This window comes from Cajanus cajan, chromosome 5 (assembly GCF_000230855.2).
Source record: "Cajanus cajan strain Asha chromosome 5, NIPB_CcT2T_4, whole genome shotgun sequence".
Lineage (NCBI taxonomy): Eukaryota > Viridiplantae > Streptophyta > Magnoliopsida > Fabales > Fabaceae > Cajanus > Cajanus cajan.
This window is the reverse complement of record NC_138521.1, coordinates 4,975,691-4,986,710: the sequence shown is the minus strand read 5'-3', so window position 1 is coordinate 4,986,710 and position 11,020 is coordinate 4,975,691. Positions and strand designations below refer to the sequence as shown.

The following is an 11,020-nucleotide window of genomic DNA, read 5'->3' as shown; positions in this document are numbered from 1 at the left end:
AACAACACACTATTTTTGTCTTTGGATTTTGGTTTCTCGCAAATCTGAGGGTTCGGTTTTTTAGAACCAAAACCTTCGCTATTTTCCTTTCTCTTCTCTCCATACTCCATTCCACAAAACCCTAATTTCTAAACCCTAAACCTCTCGCCATGTCCGATCCCGAACCAAAAACCCGAACCCGAACCTACAACCCTTACAAGGACCTCGACGTCCCAATCCAAAACCTCTACCACCTCCCAACCTCGCCGGAGTTCCTCTTCGTCGAGGAGGCCCGCCGCACGCGCCGCTCCTGGGGCGAGAACCTCACCTTCTACACCGGCTGCGGCTACCTCGCCGGAGCCCTTGGCGGCGCCACCGCAGGCCTCGTCGACGGCGTCAGGGCATTCGAGTCCGGCGACACCGCGAAGCTCCGAATCAACCGCGTGCTGAACGCGTCGGGGCACTCGGGTCGGGCCTGGGGGAACCGGGTCGGGATATTAGGGTTGCTCTACGCCGGAATCGAGAGCGGGATCGAGGCGGCGAGGGACGCCGACGACGTGTGGAACAGCGTGGCGGCGGGGCTCGGCACCGGCGCGCTGTACCGGGCGGCGAGAGGGGTGCGATCGGCGGCGGTGGCCGGAGCTTTGGGCGGCGTTCTCGTCGGAGTCGCCGTGGCGGGGAAGCAGGCGCTGAAACGATATGTGCCTATATGAATATGATCGTCACGTGGTTTGTGCGTGACACGAAAATTTTCAATTTTTTTTATAATTTATCAATTTTTGAGGGATAATTGAGGTTAATTTAAGTAATAGGGTAGATTATTAGTGTGTTATATTATATCCTATATGTTGTTGCTGTTGAAGGCACTAGGGTCTTGCGGGTTGCAAAGTTTTGGTGGAATCCCATAACGGTTTCAATGTGTAATTTGTTGAGTCATTTTGTGATGAATATTTATTAGTTGGATATGGATTATAGTATTAAAAATAGTAATTTTTGTGTTTCCTTGTTCTTCTGTTTATGTGATGGGCTTAGCTAGATGTATATGATTTTGTTTGGTAGATTTTATTTTTTTGCACTTGTTTTCCAATATATAAACGATTTTGTTAGCTTTGGTGTTGTTAGTTTTCCGTGGAAATGATTGTTGGCAATTTAACATGGATGGAGTTTTGATGGATTTTTCTACCCTTCGGTGAATTTGTGTGATGTTTTGCTTGTATGGTTCACCACCTTACCCTTGTACTTTGAAGGTTATATAGTAAAATTGACAATGGCTTTTAATTATATCATGTGAGCTCTTAATTAGTGATGATGTTTACTATGTTATGTTTCAATAGGCACATGAAGAAGCAGTTGAGGGTCAAGAGTGGAGTGGTTATTAGAGTGATGATGTTTACTATGTTTAAATGCTTGTTTGTTCGAAAATCATGCCTGCTTGAGTTGATTATTAGAGTTTGCCTGTTGCTGTTATTGAGTGGCTTGACAATAATAATAATTCATTGGTTATGATAAACTGGATTCGTAATTAAACCGACAGTTAGAAGGGGAATTTGATCGAGCATATGGCAAAGTTATTCATGTAGATGAAATGAAGTTTTGCTTGCGATGCAACGCCCTCAACTTGATGTCAAGCTGTGTAGTCATATATTGGAAATGACACAGCAATGATTCGTATGTTGGCAGATTTTATCCCCTTTAATTCTCACTATTTTTCAAGTTGTGTGTAAAATTTATCGGTGTATTTTAACCATGATTAACAATTTGAATAAATAAACCAAAGAAAAAAAATCATCATATATTCTTTCAAATAATAGTCAATACTATTTCAACAGTTATTATTTAATTATATTTTTATATTGTGCAGCATTATGGTTCTAGATGAATTCAAAAATTAGCTATTTACATTCAAGTTTCGTTAATCCGAACATGTGGTTAACTGCATTTATAAATATACTTAATTGTCTTGTAAGTTATTAAGAATAAATAAATATAAATATGAATATATAAAATTATTGATAGATAGTTATAGTATTATGAGATTATTAAAATGTCTAATAGTAATTCATTGTCATACAAGTATTTAATATTCATTGTCACATGTGATTAAAGTTATATACGTAAATTATTAATCATATTAGTTAATAAGTTGTGTTTTTTAATTAAAATGTTTATGATTCAAATCTTTATCTTAGGTATGAAATAGATTATGTTGGAAGCAGATATTCACTTTGTATGTACTCATCATTTTTAATAAGGATTAATCAATATTTCTTATAATAAATGTTTTTATATCAATATTATAGTTAAGATAATATAAATATGACTAATTTAATTTTTCAAATAATTAAAAAAGTAAATAAATATATTTTTTCATTCATTAAAATTACAATGACAATAACAAGAATCTAAAATCCGAGTATAATGGTAAATGAATATAACAATATTCGGTTATTGATATATTTTAATAGTGTTATAAGATTATTAAAATTTGATGGTTAATTTTGTTTCATAACCTGTTAATACGAGGTTATTTTATTGATTGTCATGTAATTAACTATACATGTAAATATAATTAATTACATAGACATAATTATATACAATTATCAATCAATGTGATTAACAGTGTCATGAATCAGCTCTAAGAAAAGTGTCATGACTCATGGATAAATGTCAAATGCAGAAATAATCATTGTTCGAAAGAATTTTTTATTTTTTCAACTTGCGAGTTAAAGTTATCATTTTTATTTAGAATATTTCACTTGCCTTTTGAGATATTGAATTAAATTTTTGTCCATTTTATCGTCAACTAACTTTTTCTAGACAGTATTTTTCATTATCTAACAGTCAATATTTCAGACAACTAATTTTGACCTTCTGATGACTTTAAAATTTTAGAAGAAAAAAAATAAACAAATGTTTGTAAAACATTTTACAAGTGAGCTGTTTCAAATATTTCATTTTAAAAAGTATTAAAATTAATGATAGGGCGCCAAAAATTAGTTGAGTAATGATGAAAATTTCGAAGAGAGGGGAAAACTGATCCTGTTAGGAGTTACATTTATTTTAACACAAGAATATAATTTACCTTATAAAATAAGGAATAACAATTTAGTTTTTATGTATATTTTTTTAAAAATTATCAACTAAACAAAAATTGTAATGACTTCAAAAATAGCTATTATTATTAAAGTTAATAAACTTAACATTATATGTATGACAAATTGTAATTAAACAATGCTTGGCTGCTTTTACTATATCTTAAGGAAGAATCCATGATTTGATCAAAATAAAATAAATTAAAACTGAAACAAACCGAGTTCGTAAAAGGCATATCTTTAACACAAAAACATAATTTATATAGGGTCTGATTGACGTTTAATTTATTAACATTTTTGCGATATAAAGTCACATACAAGCATTTTAATTGGAAAGACAATACTTGCTATCACATTAAGGCTAACTAAATAAACAAGAAAGTGAGGGTGATAAGAAATTAAATATGCGTTCTTCAAAATATTTGCAACATCTAACCAAGAAAATGTTGCGTACTCATCTGTTTGTATCAAGGGGCAGCATTCTCTTGTGAGAGCACAAATTTTGGGTTTAAATTAAATGCCTCATCTACCCTCTCTTATTAAAAAAATTACAAATCTGCAAAATTTATTTTCAGTGATTAAACACTTGAATAAAAAATTAGTCAGGGATACAACCAAACAAACCCAAATGGGTCATAAAGAAACACCCAGGTGAACAAAATCTGATCCCCCGCCTAACAATATCACTTGAAAGGAATTTAGTACGTCATGGGAGCCTTCTCTTTCTTACAACAACATGGATTCTGGATTTTCAATATAGCCTTTGAATGCTTTTAACCATTCGGCACCAATTGCACCTGAACAGAACAAAATGCATTGTTAACATGTTTTACCACAAAACAATCATAGTTTTTAGTTACAACATATTTAAGAATAAGAAGCAGCGGATTAAGAATGATTACCATCTATAACACGATGATCACAGCTTAGGGTCACGGACATGAAGGAAGCAAACTTGAATTCTTCAGCCCCCGAACCCGGAACGACCCTCCTCTCAGCTGCTCATGTAGTCAGCAATGCATGAAGATAATCATTAAGAGAAAAGTGACTGCAGTTCATAAACAAAATAAAAAGGGAAGGTAATCAAAATGTCCTCACCAGATCCAACTGCAAGAATGCCTGACTGAGGAGGATTGATGATTGCACAGAATTGTTTGACACCAAATGGCCCTCCCAGGTTAGAAACTGTAAATGTACCTCCCTGTAGTGCAAGCAACCCAAAATTTCATAAACCAGCCCAAGAGGTAGTTATTCACAGATGAATAAGAATGCACATTAAACTCCAATTACCTCGTAATCTTGGGGTTTCAAGCTGTTTTCTTTGGCTTTCTTTGCCAATTGTTTGACCTCTTCCCCTATTGTAGAGAGGCCTTTCTTGTCCGCATCCTATATATTATGAATACAAGGTCAAAGTTAGGACCTGTGACTGGAATAAAGGCTTTAGTTTAATTGTATCTGAAATATTAGAAAGAGGTAAGTGCTCACCCTGACGACTGGAACAAAGAGCCCCTGATCAGTCTGCACAGCAACATTAATGTTCACATTATGATACCTGCACCAAAACAAAATAAAAAATGTTACAATTAAAGGAAAACAAAAATTTGATCACAATACTACATAAAAAATTGTTGACTTACTGGCGAATATAATCATTTGTCCATGAACTGTTGCATTGAGGAACTTTGCGGAGAGCCAAAGCAGCAGCCTGAAAAAAACACAAGCATAGAACTAGTCTAATTTTTTGATTTTACAATGTTGGCAATGAGGTTTGAACTTATGAACTAATGCAAACTACCCAAGCCCATGCATGAAACTTAGTTAATATGTATAGTTAATATCTCCTACATAGAACTGGCAGTTTAAGTTAAAAAAGGTCTCTTGTGTGATTTGTGAGACACGAATTTTGAGCCACAATTGCAGCTCAGATAACTGAAAACCCCCTCTCAAGGTTGAGCGGTGATGATGCAACAACATTAGGCTAAAATAACTTTCACTACTGCATTTTCATAACCAAAAGAACTAATAGAAATATAGAATTGAGAATGGGTTGTGCCTGAACTCAACACCCAAAAACTAGCACCAATTATTGGGAGTACTTTGAACTATTATAATGGATGGAGAATGGATTAAGCCTTACAAGAACTATTAGGAGTAGTTTGGCCGTATAGTCAGCTAATGTGGGATCTTAACACACCCGTCATGCCTAGGATTGAACATATGGAGCATCATGAACTTTGTTGGGCTGGACATTTGTTGATTGCCCAAACTTTGATATCTTATTAAAATTGAAAACCAATTGGTTTAACTCCACCCAAAATAGACTAGTTCAAGGAAGGAGGATTGTCCAAGTCATTATAAGGAATACTTTAGCCATATACCTAGTCAATGTAAGATCTTAGCCATAACCATTCCCCAATTAAAGACTTAACTTTTCCATTCACAATGGGCACACATGCTAATGTAATGCTCTATGAATTTTTTAAACCTAAAATTCACGAAGGTCTCTAATTTTGTAAGTTATTACTAAAAAGGATTTAAAGAGTCTACGATCTAGTGTGGCCAAATAAAGACAGAAGTGGTCCCTAAGAGAAAAATCTGTCCAAGTGACACTGTCATTTTGTTCTAAGCTAACAAGAAGCAAGTGAAAGTCATTCAATATGATCTTAGCAGCCATTGCATTCAACTAATATATTCATTAGATATGATGATGTCCTTCCATACTTATTAAACACCAATTAAAAAACTAAAACAAAAGATAGAAGGATGACAATATGCAAATTACAAGAACAGATATATTGCCAAAGAAAAATTCAATACCTTGATTACAAGGTCATTGACTGATATGCGGGCCCCACCAGAGGCTTCTTGCAATGAATTGAGGTGGGTCCGCAAACTGCAGAAAAGGAGTTCTGATTATCATAAATGTTCTGTATGACAAATAACCTATTTAATATTGACAATAGAGACTCACCTCATGAGTTTGTCAACACACGTATCTACTGTTAAATAGTAATGAGGAATAGTTTGTTTTGATAATAATAGCCGTGAAGCTGTGATCTGTAAGAAATGGATAATCTTATTAAAAATAATAATAATAATCCATGCTTACACATGATATATTAAGATCAGAACATTACATAAAAGTGAACACATGGAAGGATAAAATAAAAAGTGCCAGTAAATATGAGCAAAAATACCAAGAAGCATACAAAATTTATTTTAACATGAAATTGAAAACTTCATGTGACATGGTTCAAAAAATGGACTTTGATTTATGGTTGGAACAAAAGTATCATCTAATAAAATTTCAGGATGACTATGATAAATTACCTTCCGTATCTGAGAGATAGGAATGTCAGTATAATCCAATGCTGCATCCGTTGCAACCTTGGCCTTTGAGGATGCTGAAACTTCTTTAGCACCAGAAGCTGCATCAGATGGTACAAAAGGTTATAATATAATCAATTCAATCAGCCAAGTATGACACAATATCCTAGATTGAGCGAGATAGACAGAGGAATTCTCTAGCATAGCAATGAAGCATCTGCTTCCAATATAACATGTATAAAATACAACAAATATATAGAAAGATGGACTTATACCCAAGAAATCATCAATGTCAGCCTTGACAATGAGCCCTTCAGGTCCTGTTCCTTTAATGCTGGAGAGAGGTACCTACATTGGCAAGGGAAATGGATTATTGAATGCCATAAAATGGCATAATTTAGTTCTTTTACAGAAAGATCTTCAACAATGTATTTCAGTATTCATAACTGACATTTTTCTCTTCAGCCAACTTTCTAGCAAAAGGACTGGCAAATATGCGATCTCCAGATGAAGATGGTGCACTGGGTTTGGAAACCTTTGGCTCAGGTTCTCGGGCAGGCTCTGCTACCACCTCTTTCTTTGGTGGAGGTGGGGCAGATGTTTCTTTGGCAGGTGGCTCACTTGGTTCAGATGCTGAAGGTTGGTAATCTTTAAACTTTGCAATATCCTCCTCATCTTCAACAGTTATGGCGATTACCTATGAAAGAAATTCTTCATGTTACCAATGCTGATGCCTTTCATATGTCATTAGAGTTAGTTAAGTAAAGCAAATTTTTTTTTTCAGGCAATGACATAAAGTGGAACAATGAATAAGAAGTCCTTTCCAAAGAAGAGAGGAGGAGGGGAGAGCAAGAAGATCTCAATACCTCGCCAACTTTAATTTCCTTTTGCCCATCCCCACGGACTATCTTGGCCAGATAACCTTCCTCCATGCATTCCATTTCAACAGTGGCTTTATCCTTCATATGAAATGCATTTAGATGTCAATGTTCACATAAGAATCTTAATAGTGGTATTTTATAAGCCAAGTCTAAATCTGGTACAGGAACCATACAGTTTCAACTTCACAGAGCACTTCACCAGGAGAGACTTTATCACCTTCTTTCTTCAACCATCTTGCAATGTTACCCTGCATATCATAGGGAATCATTTAGGACAAACCATGACCCACTGTACAACAATACCATAAGATTCAGAAAAAAGTAGAAACCTCGGTCATTGTAGGTGAAAGAGAAGGCATTCCAATTTCTTGGTGTGGGGGGAGATCTGAAATATATTCACCAGTGTTGGTGATGAAATCAATACGTACACTATTATTTAAATAGATAGTCTCATAACATATTTTCTTTTAAAAAAGATAAAGAAAAAGGAAGGCTTAAAGAGGGGTGCAAAACTGTGGTAACTTTTGGAAAGATACAATTCCTGTATCTAAGAAGCCATATTTTTAGGTAACAATCAATCAAGTAAGTGCATAGCAATTCACGTAACGGGCAGATACAAGGTTCCACAAAACATAAATAATAGAGAAGCATAAACCACAGCATGATGTCAAAATCTCCACTAAAAAAGGCCTAATTGCACAATCCCAAGTTCAAGGACACTAGTGAACAATTTAACCAGGCTGCTCATCTAATCCATATTCTATAATCATGAAATCTCAAAAGACATAGAACTTATTTAGATATATCAGTAACCCTTAAATGGAAGATCACAATATATTAGATAATCAACAATAGGGAACATTTTGAAAAGCTTTGTGGAATCCCAACAAAAAACTCGGAGCAAATAAAATTAACATCCCCAAAGAACCATGAGCTGTACCTGAGGCTGAGGCATAGCACCTCCTTGACAGCACCTGTGAACTTCTTTTGGAGGGCACAGTTGATTGAAAATAAATAAGTTACTGCCAATCTCCTTCTGAAGCAAGGCAAAAACAAGAAAACGAAACTAAAAAGTCTAACATAAAAGTGACGTACTGTGAAATCTGTCCATTGAACCGAGACCCAATAATGGAACCCCTTTTACTGGTAGCCATGGAGATGCTTCTCTTCTGTCCACCAAATGAGCGCTTCTATGAAAAACAAAATTTGGGTCAGCTGAAAACGTTAGCATGATGCAGAAAGGGTAAAAAGCAATAGAGTAGGCAAGGAAAAGAAATGGAGATAGCAAAGACAGAAAAAACATGCTATGATATACTGCTGAATTGGCATGTAAATTTGCTCTACTCACAGTAAAGCCGGAGGCGGCCGGTTCAGAGACAGTTCTTGTTGAAGACTCATGGAATCGAGATTGCCACACATCTAAGCAAATAACCAACTACAGTTATAAATATAGAAAATAAAACTCAAGGAACAGCCTCCACGAACACAGTAATCCTAATTTATCGAAATTCGGGTTTGAATTGAGGTGCAGGTGATGGGTAAAGGAGAAAGAGAGCAAGTACCGCGATTCCGGGCGAGGGAGGATTGAGCATCGGCGGAAAACCAACGAACGAGAAGAGCACGGTCATGGTGCAGCAACTTGGAAGCATTCCTCATCTGAAATAAATAAAAATATGTTTGAATTGAAACATGAAAATGATGAATGGTTGGAAGAGGAAGCAATTGATGGAGTAACCTTTGCAGAGTGATGGAGCAAATGAGATGCGTAGGGCATGATGGGTCAGATTTTGGATGAAGAAAGTGTTGATTTGTTAGGTTAGGGTTCGTTCCGTGGCAGATCCGATCAAGTAGATGCAAATGGCATGGTGGCAGCTACCGCAGCATACCAACCCAGAATATTTATTTTTTTCTGCCTTTACTTTTCTTCTTTTCTTTTTATTATTTTCTTTTATCAATACTAATATATAAATAACTATCTGTTTCTATATTTAATAAAAATTTTAAATATAATAAAATTTTAGAATCTCTTTTCAATTTTTAATTTTAGAATATAATAAAAATTAATAAATATTTAATATTTAATATAAGAGGATAAATAACTTATTCATCAATTTAACATAAAAAAAATATTAATAAAAAGTAGTTAATTTTAATTAATAATTTAATAAATCTAAATTTTAGTCTAAAAATATAGATGGACGTAAATTATTTAAATAATAATTATATTACCCGTAATCGAAGGAACAACTCTTTTGGCAAATAAATATTAAGACGAATGCATGAACTTACATTGAGTTAGAATAGGTAGTGTCTTATTAAGCTGACAAAGCTGACAAAAAAAGGTAGTATCTTATTAAAAAATATTCATAAAAAATTAAAGATTATAAAATAAAATTAGCCATTAATTAAAACCCAAAGCAAAAAAAAAAAAAAAAAAGCCATTAATGCATATGAAAATAAGTATATATTACTTATAATTAAAATTAAAAAAATGTGCTAATTTTTTATCCTTATATAAACAATCATGTGTCTTTTTTCTTACAACTCTCTTTTCTTTTATTAAAAAAAGTACTCTCTTTTTTTGTATAAAAAAAAAAAAAGATATCTTAAACACTCTTTTAAAATTTTAATTCTAAACTACAAAAAAAAATGATTTTATAATGTTTTATAAATTATTTTCATAATTTAATTTTAAAAATTAAAAATATTGTGAAATTATAAGAAAAAATAAAATGAAGAGAAAAAATAACTTAAAAATAAGATTGAGTTACTCTTTTGATAATTTTTATTTATATTATTCAATTTGATATCCTCGTTTTTAAAATGTTTAATTCAGTGTTTATTTATTGAAAAAAATTCTCAATTGTATTTTTCTAACTGTTTGATAATATCACTATTGAGGTGGTTGAACAGGTTTTTTTTTATTTTAAAGCATCATTTTCTCTTAATGTTCTCTTGATAAAAATTTGAATTCATGAATAAAACATGAATTTGTACATGAAGATTTTGACCTTGAAAATTTTGATGAGTATATATTTTATCAAATAGGTGATCTCTGTATCATTATGTCATGATAAAATTGGGTTATCTTGATTAGTTACTACAAATTTATGTTAAAATTCAATATAAAATAGAATTAAAAAAATTGGGTATTACTTGTAAAAAAATTGTAATGAAGTATGACTATATAGTTATTTTTTTTATCAACCTATATGATATTTATTATCATTCTTTTTGCATTTCTCGTTTTCGTTATGTATATGTTTATATATAAAAAAAATCTAGTTAAAGGAGAAGACTACTCCAAATCTTGATCCTTTCACAATACTTATACATGTTGTATTTCTGAGATTATAATGAACATGCAAAATAATACAATAACATTCAAAAATAATAATAATAAATTTTGTTATATCACTATCTAACAAGTCAATGTTAATCATCCTCAATGATTTTGGAAAATAATCTGTTCTATAATATATAGTCTCCTTTCTTGTGAAAAATAAAAATAAAAAATAAGGAGTTTGTATGAAATAAAATAAAATAAAATAAACAGATTTTTTCTCTTTTCTAAATAATTGTGGTAAAAAACTTTTTAGTAAAAATGACTTGTAATGGAGTGTATGTATAAATACAAATAATAAATTAGTTTTTACTTTAACTCAATGTACTTGAATATTATGGGGTGTTTTATCTAATTATTTTCATATGTTAACTAAAACATTTTTAAAAAAAAAAACA

At 32.7% G+C, this 11,020-nt stretch overlaps 2 protein-coding genes across 5 annotated transcripts; one reads left to right on the top strand and one right to left on the bottom strand.

Annotated features, from left to right (window-relative positions):
• On the top strand, window positions 1-981 carry LOC109802567 (mitochondrial import inner membrane translocase subunit TIM23-2). The gene has a single exon (XM_020363979.3). The coding sequence runs from the start codon at window positions 150-152 to the stop codon at window positions 690-692; it is 543 nt and encodes a 180-aa protein (XP_020219568.1). The 5' UTR covers window positions 1-149; the 3' UTR covers window positions 693-981.
• Window positions 982-3,459: 2,478 nt separating this feature from the next.
• LOC109802837 (dihydrolipoyllysine-residue acetyltransferase component 2 of pyruvate dehydrogenase complex, mitochondrial) lies at window positions 3,460-9,196 on the bottom strand. 4 transcript variants are annotated; one of them, XM_020364237.3, is made up of 19 exons: window positions 9,015-9,196; window positions 8,842-8,935; window positions 8,628-8,698; window positions 8,375-8,469; window positions 8,220-8,260; window positions 7,609-7,664; window positions 7,453-7,527; window positions 7,265-7,357; window positions 6,850-7,095; window positions 6,674-6,746; window positions 6,402-6,499; window positions 6,043-6,128; window positions 5,889-5,964; window positions 4,709-4,776; window positions 4,557-4,623; window positions 4,362-4,457; window positions 4,170-4,272; window positions 3,974-4,069; window positions 3,460-3,868 (listed from the first exon to the last, which is right to left on the bottom strand). In XM_020364237.3, the coding sequence occupies exons 1-19, from the start codon at window positions 9,051-9,053 to the stop codon at window positions 3,798-3,800; spliced, it is 1,644 nt and encodes a 547-aa protein (XP_020219826.2). In that variant the 5' UTR covers window positions 9,054-9,196; the 3' UTR covers window positions 3,460-3,797. The 4 variants fall into 4 exon arrangements, with proteins under 4 accessions (XP_020219826.2, XP_029127906.2, XP_020219824.2 ...); XM_029272073.2 differs by having other exon boundaries at window positions 8,375-8,466; XM_020364235.3 differs by having other exon boundaries at window positions 8,220-8,263; window positions 9,015-9,195.
• Window positions 9,197-11,020: the final 1,824 nt, after the last annotated feature.